This window comes from Haliaeetus albicilla, chromosome 2 (genome assembly GCF_947461875.1).
Source record: "Haliaeetus albicilla chromosome 2, bHalAlb1.1, whole genome shotgun sequence".
Classification (NCBI taxonomy): domain Eukaryota; kingdom Metazoa; phylum Chordata; class Aves; order Accipitriformes; family Accipitridae; genus Haliaeetus; species Haliaeetus albicilla.
The window spans coordinates 79,794,238-79,818,139 of NC_091484.1; the positions used below are offsets into that span (position 1 = coordinate 79,794,238).

The window sequence follows — 23,902 nt, forward strand, 5'->3', positions numbered from 1 at the left end:
ACCATATTTGTCACATCTGTACTGTGGCAATCTCACTGGCTTTGAGTTCTATGAAGATTCAAAGACAGCTGTGAAGGCTCAGCAAAACTATTTAAAGCAAGGGCTCATCATCCAAAATCTTGGCCCTGGGGAACAGAATATGCTGCAGTCTCAAACATCCCCTGAATTTTACATAAGTACAGCTGATGAAAGGTGCTACATGACAGTCCTTGAGGCTGACAGGTTCTTGCATGGGCAGCAACAGAGCAAGTTTCAACTACGGTGCTGCCAATTCTGTCCTAGGCATCCCCTGGGGAATTCTGTGCAGTACTGAGCAGAGCATTTAGTCCTCAGATCCACTCAATCCAAGCCAGCTTTGCCAACACTGCCGAAGGGGTTTCACAGTTGGTACCAATTGAATTAATGCTTACTGGAAAGCAAACCACTCTATGTACAAGGAACTGGGTCAAAACAGACCTATTGGGCCTTGGCTGCAACAATGACAGCTCTGTGTGCAGATGAAGCCATTGTCAGAGGAACTCCCACTGGCAGCTCTGAGTATTATATATACTTTTTAAAAAAGAAACTGAGAACTGATAGTATTTTATTTCCTGAAAACACAGTAAGTTTTCTCCCAAAAACGGCACCCTGTTTTTCTATAGCATGTTCAGAAGATCCTAAAATACTCTAAAACATGAGAAAATGGAGATTAAAGAAAACCATAACAACAATCACAGTAGAGAAAACAGCAAACTTGCCAAGAATTGCATAAAGGATCCCTAATATCGAAACAGCACAGCTAAAAGCTCCTTACCTGGAATCATATCGCTGGAGACCCAGTGTGACAGTGTATGATACCACTCGCTTCCTATTATAGAGGTTCACCCCGCTGTACTTCCCAGGGAGTCCAAACAACAGATCTGCAAAAACACAGTATAAATGAAGCATTAGAGTAACAACAAAATAAACGGGATACAAGAGGTGTTCATAGTGAGGAATGCTGAATGAGAACTACTGTTCTTATAGGAAGCACTTTCTCAGTGCTCTGGTGAGACCTTATCAATGTGGATAAATACCTGATGCAGGGGAGTAAAGAAGATGGAGCACCTCTTCTCAGTGATGCCCACTGACAGGACAAGAGGCAATGGGCAGAAATTAAAACATGGGAGATTCCCTTTAAACACCTTTCTTCCTGTGGGGAAGCTGTCTGTCCTCATCTTCTTCTTCCTGACCGGGCAGTCTATAGCAGACAAGGTCTGCCCTCTAATTCTAACCCATAAGCTCTCAACTAGCTCATCACCCATTCCCAAGCAAAGCTCCAAGCGTTCCCACTGCTCACTCACACACAGGACAACTCCTCGTCCCCCAGCCCATCCTTCCTGAAGAGCCTGTGTCTACCCACAGCAGTGCTCCAGTACAGCGAGCTACCCCACGCTATCTCTGTGAGCTGGATGAGGTTGTAGTCCTCCAACTGCACACACCTCTAATTCCTCCTGTTTGCTCCCCATGCTCTGTGTGTTAGTGTACAGGCACGTCAAGTGGGCACCCAATTTGTCCTTCAACAGAGGAGACAGGCATTATCTTTAAGGATGCAGCCAAAGAAAACCTTGGACACTTGTTTTTGTGCATGTCAGTGTGTGATCTGAACCAGAGGTTCTAGGAAGACTTTGCATTGCAAAGGACTATTTACATCTCTTCTGTTAACCCTGCAGGCTAAAATGCAGACTTAAAAAAAAATATGCATGATGATGAACGCTGCCACTGTTCTCGGGAATTCCCAGGACATTGTGGACTTCTATCTCATTTGCGAATGAGCTCTCAAAGAGAGGCTCCATGTGCTCCAAACCACAGCGTGCACATGCGCTGGATGCTCAAAAAATAACCTTTAAAACAAACTTACTTTAGGGTTACAAAACTCCTTTTCAGACATGTCATATTATAGGCTTCCTGACATCTACAAAGTCCCTTTAAAACCAAAGGAACAGCATTTCCTCTGGCCTTACGGAACCACTAAACAGTATGACCCCAGACATGGTCAGAGGGGTTTTTTTTTTTTAATTAAGAGATAAAAATACTTTTATGATATCCAGTGTCAACTCGGGCTATACGCAAGCAACTATCAGTGAACACACAAGAGGGAGCAGGATGAATGTACATTTATCTGTGACAATGAGGCAGCCTTTGAGTAAGACAGACAATAGCATGAGGGAAAAAGATAGGCTAGAGCATATGTACAGTAAGAGGAACAAAAAGACTTGGACAAGTGACCTGCTATTTTTACCCCTACAGAAAAGAGTCTGACTGAGTGGAATTATTCACTTTCCACAAATACAGAACTGAGTTCAAATACAGATATAAAATGAGAGATGACATATATTTGGTAGCTTTGTTTCAGATGCTGTGAGTAACAAAATGCCACCCAATTTGGTAATATTGGCAATCTAGATGTTGGAATACCAAGGACAAAACAGCAATGCAAGCTGTAGGCATTTTTCACAGCTTCTTTGGCACTTCAGCATCTTACCTTTGAGAGTAGCTGATGTTTGTAATGTCTTTGGTTCATGCTGGTGGATGGTTTTGATGATATCTGGGTCAGCATTAAATCGCTCTCGGTCATTCTGCCAGAAGTTCCCTGGAGACAGTAACAGACAGCCATGTTCGGGGAGCAGATTCCGCAGCTTCTTGAGGCCAGGCAGAAGATCTGTTACCTGAAGGCAAACTTCCTCCAAGCTTTTGACACCAGAACTGAAATGCAAACAAAAGTTAGACGCTGCTATTGCATATGTTGCAACTCTCACAAACAAAGGCAAAGCTGCCGAGATGAATACCCCAAGGACCTGCATCACCATATTACTGCTCTTGTTCTTCATAACTAAGGATCAAGAGCCTCGGGCCATAGACTGGGATCTCACTGTAACTGGTGTGCAGACTCCAGAACCCCATTATCATTTCTCTGCATACTGTCTGGCCACACAGCTTTCACTTTTCACCCATCCTAGGTGCCACAATTTTCAGTTCCACATTTAAGATACCTCCAGTCTACAGGGAAACTGTCTCCCTGGAATTCTTCTTCAAAGACCTTAAACTTGTCTGCATACTTCTTTCCACATATGCAATGGGACATTTTACAGAAATCTTTATTAGCCTTCCTGAGGTGGATCATTTAAGGTGTACAGAGTGCTCTAAAATGTACAAAGGATTCAGTATCTGCAACTGTGCAAAATGTTTTCAGAATTCCTCTGCATTGTATGGAAAAGAAAATGCCTTACAGGTTCAGGAATTAATAGAGGTGTAACTGGTACAAAATGGAACTTGTGTTTGTTTCCGAACTTCATTTTAACACAATTACATAATTCTTATCAACTAGTAATTCAAGCAAGAATCAACTCGGGCTTACAATAGGATCTGACTGTGAAGGTTTAGTGAAAAAACCTATCAGCATACTATTTGGCTAGAGAAGGAACAGCTGCTGGTCCAAAAGAGAACACTTCCCTCAGCATGATATGGGCAACTGGTGGTATTTGCACAGGAAGGGTAAATTTAACAAAGGCTAAGTTAAGATACAAGATACCAGTCTTCCCTGGCTCCAGCCTCACAGATTACAGAGAAGGTAGCTTCAGAAGACAAATCAGTTAGGGTCCTATTGTGAAATGTCTTCTCTAGAGGAGTTTTTTCTATAATGACTATAAAGAGCAAACACAGAAACCAACCAATGATGACTGGAGTTATGTCTTTGTGAAAACTCCCTCCACAATCTATATCCTGTCACTGTGTGGTAAGATAACCAGAAAAGTCACAGCTATCAAAAGAAAGTATTAGAAAATATGCTCGAAAATACTGTGTTTATAGGAACAAAAGCTTTCTGAAAGATAATTTAAAGGAACTGATGCAGTGATGCCTCCGATGATAGCTCCAGGAAGAGTATTGTTTTGTATTTCAGCTTCAGCTAATTCTGAAACATAACAGTGATAACAGTTTATACTGCAGATAAGCCTATGTACATTCTTATCTGCGAAGCAAAAGGACACAGCTAATGTCCCTACCAGTATGTTGTGGAGGCAGAGTGATACCAAAAAACATGCATTGGAGCAAACCACAAATTTCAGGTCACTTCTGACTTTTTACAAATGATGAGTTTCAGCAAGCTTACAGCTGATGAAAATATAATCACCTTGTGTTTCCTATCCAGTTGTCAATAATCTTCAGCTGCTTCTGTACTTCAGTATAAAAGAATGCCTTTTTTTGTATTAAGAAAATCAGCTGCACTTAACTTTGATACTGACAAAAGCAACAGACAACAAGGAACTTCATAATGACTTTTGAGGTAATTTCAGAATTTATCTCAAAGTTAGATGTTTCCTGAAATATCTGAGTCCGTCACCAAAATGGGAGCCCTTATCCCAAGGTTTATGTCTAAGTGCTTAAGTCCTTTTCATCTGGTGACTTTCTAAGTTTAATTTTGCTTCCATTCTGCATCACTGTTCATCAAGGGCAACACCAAGGTGAGATAATGAGAAGACAACACACGTCCTGGGAGCAAGTTGCTTCTAACTTGTAATTGGCAAGTATATACAAATTACTATCTAAAGTTACACATATGATAAAGGAGGAGATGAACTAAAAACATAGAAAGAATGTCAGTGCCAAGGCTTTGTGAGCTGGTAGGAAAGAGCTCCATATTTAAGAGCATAAATGGCATTTCTAAAAAATTACCACAGAGAGAGCAGGCAGCTAGCTTGCAAGGAATGGTTTAAAAAAAAGGACAAATCATCTGGTAGAGTAGTAAAGTGGACACTCTCAAAAATGAAGCAATGAAGGATGCTGTCAAGGAAGTATGAACAAGCAGTAAATCTTCCCTACCCGTGTGAGTTAGAGGACAAAGAATGAAGAAAGCTCCTGGCTGAAAAGCTAGGAGATGATCAAAGACTCTAATCTCACCATTTTTCACCACACTTGGCTTGTTCTCAGCATCATTATTCTCACTAAACATAGACAGACAAGTAGGAAAGCTTTCTGTCCTTAGAAAGTAAATCCAGCCAAGGCCAAGAACTTGACCACAGTTAACAACTTAGAACCCCAAGGAAAACTTATTTAAAAAAGAACAGAGGCAAGTTAATGTATATAAAATGCCTTCTTAGTTTACAAAGAGAGAATACGCCAAACTAATCTGAGTGTTTTTTTCTTTAAAACGCCTGACTTCTCAGATGGGGAAAGCACAGCAGATCTCACCTACTTGGGCCCCAATAAAGCTTTTGGTGCAGCACCACACAGAAAATTATTTAGTTCACAGGAAGGACACAAAAATTTGCACAAAAATTGTGATGCAGTAAAGAATGAGGTTAACAGGAAAATGGTTATGGAGCTGCTGAAAGGGGGACCACCAGTATTGAGGAAAACAAAGTGGAATTTCTCACAGACAGCTCAGAGAATCAGGGTTATTATATACTTTTATTAATAGCCTTGGAATAAGATATAGGGACATCTGCCAATGACACAAAATGAAGAAATACTGTTAATACAGAACAGGAACAGAATATCTGAAATGGATGATGTGAGGCTTGGAATAAATTTAACTCCCTTTCTATTAACAGTACAAAGGGCAAGACCATACACTTGAGGACAAAAAAGAGTTTCTGCTATAAGGTGGGAGCTCATCAGCTGGAACTGACAGAGAGGGACATGGAGACGTTAACCAATCACTTCATAATGTGTAAAATTGATGTGACTGGCCATGAAAAAGGGACCTGCGCATTCTCACTGTATTTCAGGAAAGGCATTTCCATGGAAAATAACACACAAATGAGACTTCTCTGAGAATACTGTGTACAGTTCTAATCTCCCACGTTCAGGAATGATACACTAACAACAATGCCAAGAGGAGCAACCAGGATGACAAACTGAATACAGAGCCATCTTACCGGAGTAAGCCAAGAGTTTCATATGTTTACCTTAACAAACAAGGATTTGGGGTGGGGAGTACAAGTTCTCCCTGTAAATATCTGGAAGCAGAGGAAAGCTATTTTTGTACAAAGACTGTGTCAGGACAAAAACAAGCAGGTATCAACTTGTCCTAAATATAGCTGAAGTGGCAAGTCAGGAGAAGGTTCCTGACTACATAAAATTCTGGAAGAGCTTCACAATAGGCATGGTGGGGTCAGATGAACATGCTTTAATATGAAGCTTGGATGCTTAGGAAGGGATTATATGATGCTGCTATCTGCTGTAACAGGTATAACCTTGGAGGCCCCCTCCAGACCTCTCTGCCTAGGACTCTGACTGGAAGGTTCCTGACAATTATCTGTGACTAGCAGACAGGCAAGTTCTCTAGCACAAAAGCTAAACTGCTCTACGTGCAGGATGCACATGATGTCACTTGTTAGCAGTGATGTCTCATTTTCTTTTAATTTTGAGAATCTTACAAATTCAAAGCTAATAATCAGAGGCAGTAATTTAGAAGATGAGCATGTACAACAGTGGGTCAGTCTGCCTTCTACGCAAACTTTAATGAACAGTAATTACCTGTCTCTCAGGGCATGGTTTCTAATCTCCTCCACTAGCTGGAAGACACGGGAGAGGGGTGAACGAAATACATCAACAGCAAGGAAGTTCTTCTGCCATGGGGAGACGGTAGCTTTCACAAAGATCTGTTGAATGTAGGCCACAGGAGCACCGACATACTGTGGGGAAAACCAGAGGGAGAATGAAAACACACGGTGAGTGGGAAGCTGCTTAGCAGAATTAGACCACAGCTTGGCAACCTTTCAGGAAGGAGTTTGCCAGACTATATTTTCCTTTCCCAAATTAGAGGTGAAACATGACAGTACTAACCTAGCAAGAACAAAAAGAGTCTGTTTCTCAAAGAGGCAAAATGCCACTGACCATTCTGGCACCCGTCTATTGCGCTTCTTTGTGAGGCAGAAGCTCCTAGCTCCTGCTGAATTTGGTACTGGAATGAAAGGCAGGAGCAGGGACTCGCTGCCTCTCACAGATGCCTCTCACAACACTGTGGTTCCCCCAACCTGTGCTGATTCTGCTGTGTGACATTTAAATCTTCCTGGTCGTTGTGCCCAGGCTGCTGACCCTGCTCTGGGGACTGCAGTGCTGACATGCTGTGACAGCCAGAACTTTTGTGCTCTATTAGCTGAACTAGGCAACAAAGCAGAAGGCAAGATTTAATCAGCCAGTAGCAGCCCGAGTTAACAGCATAGGGCAAAAAGCTCTCAGTGGCACCAGGGAGTGTAGAAGGCAGCAAATTATTTCAGTAACAGTGAGAAAGGCATACATGGAGAGAATAGAGAGCTGGAGACATCAAAAGCATTAAGCCAACAGGTAACTTCTACTTAAGAGAGACCCTGGAATGAAAAAGAACAATGCCGGTTACAAAGGCTGATTTTAGGATTGTTTCCTGATTTCCTGGACCAGGTTATCAGCCTTCTTGGAAAGCATCAGGGTTCCAGTTTGCTCATGCAAAAAAAAAAAAAAGTTAATTCCTTACCCTTAACATAAGTCTCATTTATCTGCATGATACTTACCAGCCAATTAAAAAAAACAAAACAAAACAAAACCAAAACCCACCTCTAGATTATACTCAATTCACCAAATTCTTCAAGCATCCCTACATTCCCTAGATCACACTGTAGTAGCTACCTCCACAGCCAGAATCTGTGGCTGCCTAAATTCTAATTCAAATGAAAAATTCTTGATTGTGACCTTAAGAAAAAAGCTTATGTCTTGGAGGTGAAGCCTAGACTACCTACACCATCAGAAAAAACCCTACTAGGTGCAATATTTTAAAGCCAAAAGAGAGAAAATTGTAAGCGCTGAGGAGCTGGACAGTCTGTCTTCCACCTCCAGGTGAGACAGACATTCCCATTCTGACAGCTAGTTAATGATCTTCAACAGATAAGCTGGTTGATAGCCAGAATCCAGATCCCTTCAGAGAGAGGTTGACAACACCAAACCCACCATCGTAACTACTGGTAGCATCTCCACAGACAGTTACAGCAGTAAAGGCTGACTAAACCCTACTCTCACCCTTCAGAGGAGGCCAAGGGCAGGTGTGTGAAGTGGTGTGTGTCAGCAGAAGGCTTGTCCTGCTGTTCTAGGGAAACTGCATGCCTTCGTATGACATTAGGAAATTGGGGCCTGTTATTCCAGAACCCATCATTAAACTTATTTAAAACCTAATAATGCTTTAAAAAGTGTACTACTTGCCTTAGATAAGGTTATCCTTGAAAAGCGGGCTCTTAAACAGCATTTCAGAGCTTTTAACTCTTCCAAATGCCTAGCATCGGTTTTTCTGATAGAACAAGACTAATACAAGACAAATACAGCCTAAACTTCGGAGTTACACAAAGCAACACGTCCCCAGAAATATTTTCTGTTGATTACAGTAAAGTGTAGGTAACACAGCAGGGATGTTTCATCATCCCATCGACCCCACACACACACTCAGCATACCCAGCCACCCCTAGTGCAGGACTCACCCAGTCGGGACGTTCGCTGAGATCCCCTTGCTGCAGACCCACGTCTGGAGAGGGTGGAGAGTAATCCTTCACAGGGGTGCTGTACTCCACAGGTCCCGTTCCAGGCAGTGGCAGCTTCAGCAGCGGGTAACTATGATTAAGACATAAGCAAGAAACATCGTGCTTTGGTTTTAGCTAGGCTTTTAGACAGTCTCCAAGAAGAGCTCAAAAAATGAATGGGTCATGAAAAATGAGCCCACTTCAGCTAAATCCAACCTCTGCAGGACAGGAGACACAGCTGCAATACAAGAGGGCATTAGCTCTCATAGGAACTGTTGGATGTGTTTCCGCAACACAAGAGATAATTGGTCTTTTTCCCTTGGAAAGGGCTAACTAAAAGTCCTGGGAAAAAAAGAAGGGTAGTTCTTGCAGGACCTCACCTGAATTACTCTCCATCACCTGAAAGTTAGTAGTGCTAAAAACATTAAGTACAGCCATATGTCAACTATTCTGTAGCCAGCACAAAAACGACACATTCGTTGTATTCAGATGGCTGCTTTCCTGACCCAAACCCTGTACTAATCACCTAATTTTCTGCATTAAGATTTAAACTATTTCCGGTATTTGTCATTAACTTCATTAGTCCTCAAAGGGCTTTAAAGCAATAAGACAATAGTAGCAATAAGACACCAAAAGAGCTATGAAATATTTATATTCTTGCCCCTTTGCTACTACAATCTTCAGATGATTGTAGCAGCTACCCCACAACAAGCACTTCAAACTATTTGAAAGCTGAGGTATTGAGGTTTCAGAGAGTTTAGAATATTGTTTTTAGCTCCAGAGGTTCTCAGAAGTGATTAAAACAGTATTAGAATTGAACTGGTGGAAAAAGCAAGACTGCTGTTACAGAGATAACCAACCAACAAACTGCAATTGTCAGCACCAAAATGAATCAGAGAATATAACTTCTGTGTTTTTGTTGTCTGATGCACGACTATCTATCAGGCCTTAAATTTCTGACATATTTTCCTGTTTATAGCTGAACTTTTCTTGCAATATTGCCAGAATAAATATAAAGGCCTTGGGATTGTTTTCATGCAATACTCTGCCCACATCGTTAGGGATTAGCTTGAATCATCAAAGGCTATGGAGGGGACAAGCAACAGCTAAAGACAAGGCTTCAGAATAAACAACACAACAAAAGGCTGAAAAAGAACAACAAAATCAGAAGTAAAGCTTGTCAGATTCGCTATTTTATTAGTCTGACAAAAACACAACATCTAATTATTATCATTTCATTGTGCAATGGGAGGGAAGAGAACAAGGAATAATAAAATCAGGTCATAATACATGAGAGGTGAAAATGCCCAATAAAAGCCACAATCTGGAGACACAGCACAGCCTCTCTTCTCTCACAAGCAGCAATCAGGTTTAGTCCTTCTAAACGACACGTAGCACGTGCTTGTCACAAATGATCTGCTGAAAACAAAAGCCCATGGGAGATACATACAGCAATCATCCTGCGTCTGACTGAGATGGAGATACACATAAATTAAAATAATAAAATCAAGTATATGTGATAAACAAAGCAGAATGAGTTGAACAGGTGACCGAGGAAGAATGATTTTTTCACTAAATTATTTTGATGTTGATGCCTGAGTGTGTCCAGAAATCGAGGAAAACACTTTAGATTCATGCTACATGCTTATCCAGATGTGGATTTCCCTGTGCAATCACCTGTCAGTTTTAAGGAGTCAAAACAATAATCTTTTATAGAACTTAACTCATTTTAAATTAGGGGCACTGAATCTAAACAGCCAGTGCATTGCAGGAGTTACAACAGGACAGCCTGAGGCTGGTTTTGCCTCACCAGCACCAGTGGAGCAGCTCAGGCTTCAGAAGTGATCTTGCCGCTTCTCTGGTTGAAGGTTCATCTCTAGGACCAGGCTATTGTCAGACACACCGAAACAAGCAGTGCCTGCTGCTGCACCTGATTGGGAAGCCTCGATATCCAGAAGCTGCGGGAAATGCTGAGAGCAGTGCAGCTGATGGTTGGATCTCCACAGTCCGTGGTGAAGACCTGACCACTGCCAGAGGTCACAGCTATGGCACCAAGTAAAGGGTGATGGAAACACTGAGCTCTTCTGGATGCCGAACATTTCACAAGTACTTTTTCCCAGTTTAGCAAGATTTGGCTAGCCCTGCACACAATCCTACCTTGAAAATCCTTTCAACTCTTGCTGTCTTTCGAAGCAAAAATGCCCCAAATCCTGGCAGAGGTGTAATGGATTATTTTTCACTTCTTGAAGGCCTGCTGGGATGCAAGGATTTTGCCCTCATACTAATTGCTAGCTATGGAAAACTCTTTTCTGTTGCCAGTCCTTTCAGTGGGTGCAGTGAGCTCTGCCTACAGAAGCAATAAATGGCCACCCCCCAGGAAGATGACTGCATCCTCCCTTTGTCCCAGTCACCCACATCTAGCCTACAGAACAAGTAGCCACCCTTCCTCATCCTGCTCATTCCATATAGCACCCCTAAATCCAGCATGAGCAGGGGGGTTGGACCAGATGACCTCCAGAGGTGCTTGCCAGCCTGACCAGCCTGTGCTGCCACAGCTAGTCCAGTGGAGGCCACCAAAATGGTGATGTGGCAGGAGAACACGGTGCAAAAGGAGATAGTGGGTTAACTGGACTCATCCAGCCTGGAGAAGAGTGAGGAGGGAATCTAAAATGCAGTCTTCAGCATGGTGAAGATGACCCCAGACTTGTTTCAGGGTTGCACAGGGAAAGGACACAAGCTGCAGCAAGGGAAATTCCAGTCAGACGTACGGAAAAAATTCTTCACGAGAGCAGTCAAACACTGGAAAAGGGACCAGAGTAGCTGTGGACTCTCCATCATGAGAGATATCCAGAAGTCAACCAGACAGGGCTCCAAGCCTAACTTTGGGGTTGTGCTGCTTCAAGCAGTGACCTCCAGACATCACAGACCCCTCCCCTGTGGAAGGGATCTCTGGAGGGCTCCAGTGCAAGCTCCTGCTCAAACCAGGGCCAACAAGAGCAGGTTGCTCAGAGCCATGTCCCGTCTGGGTTTGCATATCTCCAAGGACTGAGGTCCCACAGCCTCTCTCAGCACTTATTCTAGTATTAGATAACCCCCATAACAAACACTTTTTTCCTTGGATCTATTCAGAATTTCCTATCTGTCCATCACCTCTTGTCCTTCCACTGTGTACCCTGAGAAGAATCTGCCTCCACCTTCTCTACACCCTCCCAATAAGTAGTTGTAGGTCAGCCGTAAGATCACTGCTTAGAGCTGAAGATACTCAGTCTCCTCAGCCTTTCCTCCTCCATGGTACTCCACAGCTGCCCACTCCGACAGCTCTGCTGGATGTGTTCCAGCATGTCAATGCCTTCTTCATATTGCAGAGCCCCAGAGTGGATGCTGGACTGTGGTTTCACAAAGGCCGAACAGAGGAGAAAGACTTCCTTCCCCTTAACCCTGCTGGCTACCCTTGCTAGTGCAGCCCAGGACGCAGCTGGCCTTTCTGCTGCAAGGACACGCTGCCTGACTCGTGTCCAATTTGTCCTTTGCTGCAAAGCTGCTTTCCAGCCTGTCCTGCTCCAGGAACTTACTCCATCCCAGGCGCAGGACTCTGCATTTGCCTTTTTGCCTTTGCTAAGCTTCCCGAGGCTCCTGTCAGTCCATCTTCCCAACCCATCAAAGTGTCTCTGAATGGCAATCGTGCTCTCCACCATACTGACTGCTCTCCCCCAGCTGGCATGATCTGCAAACTTGGTGAGTACACGCTCTGCTCCCTCATCCAGGTCATTAACAGTGATGTTAAGCAGACCTCACCCCTGTTCATGGATTAGAAGGTTAAGATGAACTGCTGGCAGAGCTGTGGGAGCAGCAACTTGCAGCAGAGGGACAGAAGAGCTGGGAAAGGTGAATGACCTAAATTTCCACAGCTGTCTGCAAAATAACAACCTGGCCATAACCATAGATGTTTTGTCAGTATTGAGTGTGTCACATCAAGCAATTCTGGATTCTGTTATGCCCTTTCTGTGCTCGAGGCCACAACGGAAGGCCTTAACATGCCAGCTTACATACCACAGAAACATGGAAAAAAGTATTTTTATGTTTTAAAAAAACTAGCCTCTGGAGATGGTTGTCAGTTGCTCCACCATGTTGGTTCTCAGCCACTAGTATATTTACATCTGAATAAAACCACTTCATCAGCAAGAAACATGCCTGTTGCCAGAATGGAGAGGAGATGTGTGTCAACTCCTCTACTATTGAATGATTTCCTCCTACATATGTACCTGCTGTTCACAACAGCCTTGGGATTAGCTATGGAAGCTATCCGAGAAGGTGGGAAGGAAGAAAGTTCATCTAAATCTGTACACAGCTTCCAGCTGGCTCAGGGTTACACGAGGCCTCGGAGAAAGACGCAAGACAGGACAGGCTGCCTGATGGCAGCTAATAGGAAGGTTAGCTGAGAATTCAGTATTTGTTTTTCCTGTTGTTAAAAAAAAGTTTAATCTTCCTTCAAGGGGAAGAAGCGAACCACTCCCATCCTGAAGTGCAAGCCACCTCCCAAAATACAGGACATACCAACTCACAGCTCCCTAATGGCTATTTTTAAATGACTAAGGGTTTTTCTTTTTGTTTCATTGGGTTTTGTTTCTCATGTTAGGATTTTCAAACTTGTTCAAAAAATTTGAAAGTACATGCAAATGCAATAGAGGAAAGAGTAAATGGCATTTCTTGGAAGACTCAAAGGCAACACAAAAGGAGGGGAAGAACAAAAGGAAAATTTCTGATGGAAGAAAGAAAATAAAATCTGGAGATGTCTGTGCGCTGCTGAGGACTATATCCTACTGCAGCTGTTGGCAAACCAAGGCAACCGAGACTCCCATATTCCACTGTCCTCTTCAGGCCTGTGGTCAGGGTAGATCTGTTGATACCTAAATTAACTTCAGCATTTACCTGCAATTTGATTAGATCATGAATATGGAACAGGATTTATGCTGTAGGAAAAGATCTGTATGCCCCCTCCAATCCATATTTTTAATCCATCCCTACAGCAAGCAAGGTAAGCAGCATCTAACACCGCAGTTACTCAAACCGTTTGCCTCTTGCTCGTGTGATACAAAACAGCGTTAGATTTTCTCTACCCATTCTAAAGTTTTCTGCGGGCCACACTGATGGGCTCCTTCAGCTTCCTTTACACTTCCACGCTGCTCAGTCAATAAAAGCCATGTTGCCAAGTAACACAATTCTTTTAATTTCCCTATAAGCGAAAGAGTCCTAATCCTAATACTCATCACTGCTAAAGACAGTGAGGCATAACACTTCTCAGTCATGGCTCTACTCTTATTGGTTATGACCTTCATCAGGAGCAAGAGCTTTTGTCTTTGGTGATATTGTCTTCATATTTTGAAAGAGCATTGATTTAGATTAGATATTAGGAAGAAATTATTCACTGTGAGGGTGGTGAGGCACTGGAACAGGTTGCCTAGAGAGGCTGTGGATACCCCATCCCTGGAAGTGTTCAAGGCCAGGTTGGATGGGGCTTTGAGCAACCTGGTCTAGTGGAAGGTGTCCCTGCCCATGGCAGGGGAGTTGGAATTAGATGATCCTTAAGGTGCCTTCCAACCCAAACCATTCTAGGATTCTATTCTATATTTTACTGAGACTACAAGAGCTGTGGCAGCTGCAGTATTAGAAGACACTGGTGTGCACCCATCAGGAACAGGACTTCCTAGCAGATTGTCTGGCACACAAAAAAAAAATGCTAGAACTACTTTCTATTATAATCCCCATTTTCAGCAACTATCTTCAGAGAAAAGGCCGCACAGGAAATCCACGTGTAAAAGATTTAAATAAAAGGTTAAAACAGACCCTGATGTCTGTACACACCTATGTTTAGCTCCTATAGCCCTTATTGCAACATGATCTAGATAGTGTAGACTGCTCGTGGTATTGTTTGGCAGCAGAGCTCAGGAACAAGACCTACTATTGGGAGTCTTTTCAAAAGGTCCCTCATCTTGAGCCAATTACAATATAAACATATATCACCATAGGGGAAGCAGGGACATATATTTACTTATATCACAGTGATATTTGAAGATTCATGTTTATGAAAGGTTTTGAGAACATCTGATGGAAGAACACAAAAAGTATGCATTCTAGATCACACTTACAGTAACTTATTTCAGTAAGATGCTAAAACATTAGTTCTAGAATTTACTTAGCCTTATACGGGCATGCGATACCAGCTGATCTTGTCAGTGATACCTGAGACAGACTGACAGCAGAGATAAAAAAAGGACAGAGTGAGAAAGAACCACCCAGTGATACAGAGAAATTCACTAGACCTACTACTTCAGACATCAATGTTAGAGCATCTTTTAAATAAAGAGATACTTAAAAAAAAGCAAACCAAGAGCTGCTGATGAGTTCTCAGAAGCATCCTGGCTTCCCACAGTCACTAAACGCTGCAAGGATTGCGAGATGTGACAGGCCTAGGTGATTTCCATGTGCACTTCTTACCAAAGGCGAGAACTGCTCCAAGTGAGTTACAGTGATTTCTAGCACTCAGGTTTGAATCTCCTCACATTTCTCTTTTTAGAGATTTTTTTGACCATCAGGGAAAGAGGTGAACACCCAAATGGAAAGCATAGAGAAAGGAAGGAAGGAAGAAAAGTAGAATATAAAACAGGTGACAGGAAAGCTCAAAAAGAAGTTCTGGTTTTGAGAAGGGTTCTTTTTGGATGCTCACATGACAGTGCACCCTGACACCCTTCTGCAAATCCAAAATAAGGGACAAAGAGATCATCTACAAGTTGGTATTGCTGAATTCAAGCAATAGTGCATTTTAGTTACCAAGCATGAGGTAGGTTCAAGCAAAAATGTTCATCCAACTACTTTACATATTTTCAAGACAGCTTAAAGGGCCAAGATGGAGAACTGCCAGGTCAGCCCAAGGCAGCTGGCAACTCAACAGAACTGCAAACCCTACAACTGCATATTCCTCCTTCTCAGAATCAAAGCGGAGATCTCCACCACCCCAGAACAGTCTTCGGCTGCTGAGTATGAAGGAAAATGGAGAGCTGCCAAGTCTTAGGTAACAGGGAAGGTGGTGATATATTGCCTTAAAATAGCTACCACCTCCATTTTGCACACTGTAGAACAAGCTTTTAGCCTGTTTCCAGCCTAAACTATTGCACAGATAGAACAACCTGAAAACCCATTGCTAATGAGAGATATGAAATTTGATAAAAAGGGTCTTGCCAGAGGGTAGAGAGAGCCAGATATCTGGCAGCAACAGTTCCCTTTTAGCCTTGGTAAGTGCACAAGCAATACCTGTTTCTGAATAAATTATGTTTGCTTTTGCCCTGTTTCCCACTGACAAGGCCCTCAAAAATCCACACTGCAAAAGTAAAGATTCCCCTTGCTCCATGCTGCCAGTTTCCTTTTTCCTGCAAATCAGAACAGAGGTCTCGCCACACAGAACTTGCTTCTAGTTTCACCATGCAGTCCCACAGTGGACTGTATTCTCTATGGATTTGGAACATGAAGAGTCTGACAGCGACTCACCTCCTCTGGTTATCACACAAGATAGTACAAACCTGTTAGAAAGTGAAATGTCCTTTTAGAAAGAAATATATCTATGCACACACACACAAAAGGGCTCTGGTTCCAGTCAGTTCTACCATTCTTTAGTAGAACTAGCAGAACCTAGTGCTTCAGTCAAATAATGAAGCCCTGCAAAGACTCACCGTGTTTAATTCTCCTAAACCTGCTTCACAGAGTCAACGGTTTGATTTTAAATTCTTACTTTAACTAAAAAGTATTCTTCAGAACTACACAGGAATTTCAAATTTACCCTGATTACCAGATTTATAGGTATCATCTGTTCTTCTCTGAGCTGGGGAGGAGGAGCTACTCTTGTGTCAAATAGCCTTAAGTGGCATTCTCATTCTGCTAGGGGAAAAAAAAATAAAATTATACACTCAGCTAAGTTTGTCCCTGTAAAGACCAGGAATGTTTCTAAATGCAGATCCATTTAAGTGTGGTGATGAAAATTAATGTCACCTCCAAAGGGATACATAGTAAAACAAAAAGTTAACTAACAAGCCCTACACCTCTCAATAGCTAGTTCAGCAGAAACCACTCACTGTGAAGTAAAAACTAATACAACGTGGATTTTCAGACTTTTAGAGTAAGAATGAGTCATAGGCATTTTTGCTTGTGCTTTGAATATTAATTTATTAACAAAACCAGATATGCTATGTCTTGTCTATAGCTGACATTAATAATAGTGTCTACACAAAATACTTCCAAGGTTAAAGACAGAATACATTCAAACAACCTATAACAGACACTCTGTGGTGACTGTGCTACCTGATCCTTGGCAACTGACCTTTTAGGAACAGGAGAAACACCCACACATTAAATGTTGTCACATTGATCAAGAACCAGAACTGATGCTGAATAAATTGTGGACCACATGGTTTACTTCACTTTTAAAAAAGTTATCTGAACGCAAAGATGGTCGAGTTTTACTGAGGTGTGGGGGAGGAAAATGAGAACAACTGAGTTAATTTCCTTCTCAGCAACACTGAGGACATTATTAGGTCCTTCTCTGTTGATAAAAGTCAGTATGAACCACTGGATCACTTCTGTATCTTCTTTCCTCATTAGAAAGACCTGTAGTTCCTACTACTTAATCGATCCATGCTTGTTTCAGACACTAATCTGCATTACTATGCAAACAGTGCTGAGGGTCTCTTATCAATCATGTTGGACAGAAACGCTGCCTAAATGAGCTTCTACCTTGAAGCTGGGCCTCGATTTTTTTCCACCAGCTTCTTTCTCCAAATTTCAGCACATTTCTCACTCATTTTTGCAGTGAGGTGGCTGAGATGAATCAGTGAGATCTGTCTTAAGAAAATGGAACAATTCTGAAGAGCACAAACAAATTCCAGCACTAAATCGGTGCCAAAGACCATTACTCAGAGTCCTCACGATCTGACTGCATGAAAAAATGCAGATGTGACACTTTGTGGCCATCAGCGAGTTCCTGCCCCCAGCCAACAGAAAGTTTCCACAGGAGGTGGCCGTCCGACAGCTCCCTTAAGCAACTGACTGCTGCGACTCCTGCAGACATCACCCAGCCCACGCTGTGTGCTGAACATGCCCCACAGCTGCCAGTTTTGTGTTGTAGAAGGCTATTCAGATGGATGTAGTCTAAAACAAATATACATAAAGCTAGCTGTGCTGGGTCAGACCAAGAGTCCGTCTGCCCAGCAGCCTATTTCTTACAGCGGCCAATAGCAGACACCTAGGAAAGAGTAAGAGAATAGGGCGAGCATATAATGCATGAAGTGCCCACCAGATAACACAGTTCCAGGACTTAACTTCAACCTAAACTGAGTTAGTATATTAACTAAAAATTCATGTTCCCAAATACTTGCTAAAATACTTTTGAAGTCTCCAGCCCCACCCCACAGATAGCCAGCAGTCACCGAGATGACTGTTGATCACTTCTTTTTTCCTGTTATTTCACACCATTTTATATATTTGGGCATCCTGATTAAAAAACAAATTATAGCCCTTGCATTGGCCTTGGCACCTTGCCCCCCCCCCCCAAAAAAACCTATAAAACTTTACCATATCTGATGAAAACACTTGTTTAGAAGGATTCTAGTGCAGTACAGTCTGAAAAGCTACTGAATATCTTGCTCCACGTTTACGTGGTTGTAGTCCCTACCCATTTGTTAAGGGATTAGCGTTCAACAGCTATAGTTGCACAAGCCACAGAACTAACAACTGTGTGCAGCCACACACCACAAACATCAGATTATTCCACACAGAGCAAACAAGGACGAGGCATCTCACACTTCTAAGGATATTTATCAAGTGCTCACTGTAGAGAGCAGCCCCTGAATTTGAGCTCTGGCAAGAAAATACCCAAATTATAGTACAAACCAAGGAACCTGAAATACAATATACTTGGTAATGTAGTGGATATAGCAAGTTTTATTTCTTGTTTTAAATGAATGAACATTATGTGGACTGCAACTGCAAAGCTACCTAGCCCCAAGAAAACAGGAGTTACTCTCAGATCACTTCATAGCAAGGATGTGTGTTCCCTTCAGCACCACTGCCTTTTTCAGCTTGGGGAAAAAACAGAAGATGGAAGGAAGGAAGCATAGCTAGGAAGGGGACACTCCTAACACCTTGATAAATCAACAACTCTTAGACTGGAGAAATTGAAAAGGAGGCTTCAAAACCATTCTCCTAAATCATTTTGCATCGCACAGCTCCTTTATAAACTTCATAGGCAGACTAGAAAGCGCACAGATAGAATGACAGACAGTTGAGGCTGGAAGGCAACTCTGGAGCTGGGCTAGGCTAAACCTGCTTGGAGCAGGGTCAGCCACAGCAGGTGACTCAGCGCTGTGTCCAGATGGCTACTGAGTACCTCCAAGGATGGAGCCTCCACCACCTCTCTGGGATACCTGCTCCAATGCTTAACAACCTTAAAGTAAAAAATTGTTTTCTTATACATAAAGCAGGATCTTCTGTGTTTCAGCTTGTGCCCATTGCCTCTTGTCCTGTCACTGGGCACCCACTGAGTGGCGAGCCTGGCTCCATTTTCTTTACACCCTCTCTTCCTATATTTATATATGGTGCTAAGATCCCCTGAGCCTCTTTTTCTCAAGGCTGAATAGCCACAGTTCTCTCAGCCTTTCCTCATAAGAGAGATGCTCCAGTCCCTTCACCCTCTTTATGGCCCTTTGCTGGACTTGCTCCACTAATTCCACATCCTTCTTTACTGGGGAGCTGCCCAGCACTGGACCCAGCACTCCAGGTGTGGCCTCACCAGTGCTGTGTAGAGGGGCAGGATCACCTCCCTCAACCTGCTGGCAACGCTCTCCCTAATGCAGCCCAGGATACTGCAGGCCACCTTTGCCACGAGGACACACAGGGGGCTTGAGTTCAATTTGGTGTCCACCAGGACTTCCGGCCCCTGTTCTGCAAAGCTCCTTTCCAGAGAGCTGACCGCCAGTCTGTACAGACATCTGGGGTTATTCTTCCTTTTACATTTCCTTGTGTTGAACTCCACGAGGTTCTCTGCCCACGCAGCCATCTGGTGTATCAGCCACACTTTCTAGTTTTCATCCAGCCACTTCATCCAGTTTTCCACTTTCCAGTTCATGACATATGAAGTTTGTATCATCTGCAAACTTGCTGAGGGTGCAGTTCACCCCATTATCTAGTTCAATGATGAAGAAGTCAAACCTCAGGCTCAAACTAAGAGGAAGACTTGAAGACCTCAACCCAAAACTAAACTTCCAGTAAGTATTTCAGTGTCCTGTGCACCCATACCCTGTTGGAGTTCAGTCTTACCACACTGCAATGCACTCAAGCATAGAAGGGCCACACTCTGGAATAGTTTTGACCTTGTTAGTAATGCCACTTCTCAAACCAGAATTAACACCTAGTTAACACAGAGCAGCTCAGAACAGGAACTGAAACATCCCTAAAAACTGCTTCCAAAGAGGGAACACTTTATCCACGCTGCAATCCCAATTTTTTGCCAAGGTACACTTGCTCTCAAAGGGTGTCGTCACAGTATTTCTAAACCCCTGTCTCTTCTAGGGCCATTATATGCTTTTCTAATGAGTTACTGAAAGTCATTATTCACTTTATGTTTGATGGTGTCTTGGACAAGCTTCTGCGGTCTAAAGGTAACCAATAACTGCAGAATCTCAATTACCAGCACCAAGTAATGCAGATACTTCCACAAATACACAATCACAAGTAACTAATCTGCCAAAGACAACCTGGTTTGAAGCTTCAAGGACTTAGTGCAAGACACCGTAATTCACACTGCTCTACACATATGACTACAAAGACAGGACAGATACAAGTTCTGATGTAGGGAGCACAAGGTTCCCAAGAAGAATGAGGACAGCTGCTAGTAATCCTAGATCAGATTTCCTCCTGTCCGGGAAATCTTAAATTTAGGAAAGGGAGTAAGCATGCAGTTTTCATTTTGATGCCTCCCAAAATGCAACATTTGTGTGGATAAACTTTTTACACTGAAGCAGTTGTCTTCCATTCCTGCATTTACTCCCAGGCAACAGCACCTGAAAGATAACTGAAAATAGGAGTCTAATACCACTGAAAGCTCTGAGGAAGCAATTAGCAAGCAAGAATGCTGTGGCATGGTGATTCAGGACTCATGGTGAAACTCTGTTTTGGCTAATGCAGGCCTGACACGTGAAAGCAGCATCCAGCAAAACTGAAGTCAAAAGATAGAGCCGTTACTTGCAACCATATCAACAAAGATAAACAGAACGGAGAATCTGCTTGCTTGGCCCTTGTAGAAGCTTCGTATTTCTACAGAACAAGAGATCTGAAAAGAAAACTATTATCATTGCCAGTTACAAGAATTAATATGAAGCAGTGAAAAAAGTCAGGAAAGCAATGCCTCAATTGCTGCCACAGCCTTGAAGAGTCACGGGCATGAAAAGCAATCTCACAGGTTTTCAATACCTTAAAAATGATCACTTCGATAATCTTTTAACTGTAGATGTGAAAGAAGTCTGTCTTATCCTCAGCGATGCTCAAAGAAAAGTTTACATCTGTATCTGTATCAACACAGGTGGAGCTCTTCTAAAAGCAGAGATCATCACACAGATTTTATTTTGACCAAAAGAGACAAGATACTTCAAATTAAAAAGGCGAAGACGCAATCTATATATGCACATGTGTCTCTGCACAAATCTGAGCACAAAAGTTCTCTCAACTCCAGTAATAATAGATTAAGAGGCCCATGTAACATTTCTGAGAGTGAAACTGCATTCAGTTGCAACTCGTACCCAAATTAAGAGTCCATAAGGAGAGTAAAGAATTTACAATAACACACAACACACGTGTGCCAAGGCAAGGGCTGAAAAAGAAGAGTACAAGCTTAAGGGAGAACAGAATAGGCAAGTATGGAGAGAGAAAGATCAACTTTCCTTCTCCCCATTATTAATTCAAAGTACACCACCAGGTGTACTTTTATTTTATTTATTGCTTTACTTCACTTATTCAATTAGTTTTTACTATTTACTTATTAAACCACATGAAGATACTTCATCCCTGCCTTTTCTTTTGTCCCACAAAAAGAGATGATAAAAACCTATTAAGTTTAAAAAAAAAACAAACAAAAGAGCTTCTGGGATAGCTCACAAGACAGGGAAACCTGAGCACGTTCATGGCGTTGCTATGAAAACCCACAAAGCAGCAGCACCCTGTGACAGCAAGTACTTTGCGTGACTTACCAGCAGGCCAGAATACAGAGACCAGTAAAGAGGATGATGGGGATGGGGTAGGAAGCACACAACAGCCCGTGGTTGTAGAACGCCCGCGATATCCTCTCGCGCAGTTTTTCAGTCAGGGTCATCCTCAACTGTCGTCACCTAGTTGCCATCCCGGAATACATCAGGGGGTCAGGCAATTCCAGCATGTGCAATGCTTCAGCAAAGGCACTGTATCCAGCTAGAAGTTGGAAAGAAAGCAAGTTCATGAGAAAAATAAATAAATAAAAGGAAAATAAACATTACCAACTTGTTTTAGAAAGACTTCCAACATTGTACCTCCTCCTCAGAAAAGGGAGAAACAGACACCACACACTGAGCACTTGCTATGAGCCTACAGGCAATCCGATCAAATTATTGGGTTTTGCCTAGGGAAAGGAAGGGCAGAAAACATAAGCAGAGAACAAACACCAGCTGAACAGACAACAGGCACTGCTGCCATGAGCTGCTGGTCAGAGAGAACACGCAGGAACAGAGCTAGGAACCAAACTGTCTGAAAGGAAGGAAGAAAAGGAGCTTAGCAGTAAAAGAATTAAGCAGTACTCCAAGGAGATGCCAAAATGCCAATTAGAAAAGAAGGACTGAGGCTAGCTGTCAGCAACGTGGTCTTAAGGGAAGTGCTCTTGGACACAGACTGAAGCGCTTTCACTGCTTTAACTATTAGTAACACACCAGTAACAAGAGAAGAGACCAGAGTAGGCTTTACAGCTAAGACAATCTAAAGAAAGTTATTTTTGCATGGGGAATGAGGGAGGGAAGCCTAAGTAGCCACAGTTCAGAAGACTAAGCCAGAGCACACTACACAGTAAAATAAACTAATGCAGGTACTTCTTGTCAAAATGTATTTTGATTTGACTCTAAGACTTAGGACCAGGCCATCTACCAAGTGCAAACTGAACTGCAGATGTCAGAAGCGGACAACTTAAACTTGCAATTTGATTTGCAAAGTATAAAAAATGCAATATATAAAGCCCTTAGAAAAGGTTAAGATAATACATTAAAATAAAGCACAAAACAAATTTCTAGGAAAGATGGAGCAGAGGAAACCTACCCTTTTTTTTTTTTTAAATCTCAGGCTAAACGCAAAACATGTGGTTCACAGCAATGTTCTGTGAAATGAAAAGCTTGAATGCAAGACAGATTTTTTTCATACAGTTCAAAGCTATGATTATCCAAGATTTTTATATTTTAATCTGAGAGGAAATAAATACATTTTTCCTGGCTTCTCCAGAATAAGACTGGGACAACAATAAGAGACCCAAAGCATATGAAATAAACCATTTTGTCCACAGGAAAATGCCATTAATGGTTGTGCCAGAGAATTCAATACAAGACCTAAACCCAGGCTACCCATTAAAACCAGCTGGTCACTTGACATTTTGAACAATTCACCTTTACCATCTTGAATGTAAAGAATACTAGAGCAAAAGGTCTGATGGGTTCACACAGGCAAGAAATCCATCAAGGGTTTTTATACATATCTGGCTTCAGAATTCTGTAAGCCTCAAATATTTAGAAGCCAGGAGGTATCACAGGTGCTGTCTGGTTTTATATTCTTTCCTAAGCACCCACTTTCAGCTATATGGAATAGAACACATGAGGGAAGACAAACCCTAAGTACAACCATCATGTTTTTAATTTCAGATTAAATTCTATTTAATGCCCACAGGACTATTTTACAATGATTTACCTATTTTCTTCCTACCAGTAATGCAACTAAAAATAATCAGATTTTGAGCAACAGAAGCACCAATATATTGGACTAATGACCAAGCAGAAAACCTGGATAAATATTTTTGCTCATACCTTTTAGCAAGGCACTGTATCTTTCCATAAGAATCAATATCAACTTTCTTAGTCATAGGCAATTTCAGTTTGCCTGCAGTCCAGCACCAGCGTGAACGTGCCAGGATTTGGGGAGAGGGGAGGGATGAGAAGTGTGCTCTTGCTGCCTGGAGACCTTGCCATGCAAGGGGTAAGGCCAACAAGCTAGCCAAAACACTACATACATGGCATTCATGCAGAACAGAAAGGTTTTGTCTTATAGTCACACAGAGAACCTAAAATATGGTACCA

The 23,902-nt window shown here is 42.4% G+C and overlaps 1 protein-coding gene across 6 annotated transcripts in view; it reads right to left on the minus strand.

Moving 5' to 3' along the window:
- Positions 1 to 23,902, minus strand: part of SCAP (SREBF chaperone) — a 67,196-nt gene that overhangs the window by 25,212 nt on the left and 18,082 nt on the right. For all 6 annotated transcript variants that reach the window (XR_011323782.1, XM_069778428.1, XM_069778427.1 and 3 more), the window contains 5 exons: positions 21,791 to 22,007; positions 8,466 to 8,595; positions 6,499 to 6,656; positions 2,504 to 2,724; positions 794 to 899 (listed from right to left, as the gene is read on the minus strand). Coding sequence is in view for 5 of the 6 variants with exons in the window: in XM_069778428.1 (XP_069634529.1) it covers positions 794 to 899; positions 2,504 to 2,724; positions 6,499 to 6,656; positions 8,466 to 8,595; positions 21,791 to 21,912 (737 nt within the window). In the remaining variant the exon portion in view is untranslated. The remainder of the gene's footprint in view (positions 1 to 793; positions 900 to 2,503; positions 2,725 to 6,498; positions 6,657 to 8,465; positions 8,596 to 21,790; positions 22,008 to 23,902) is intronic.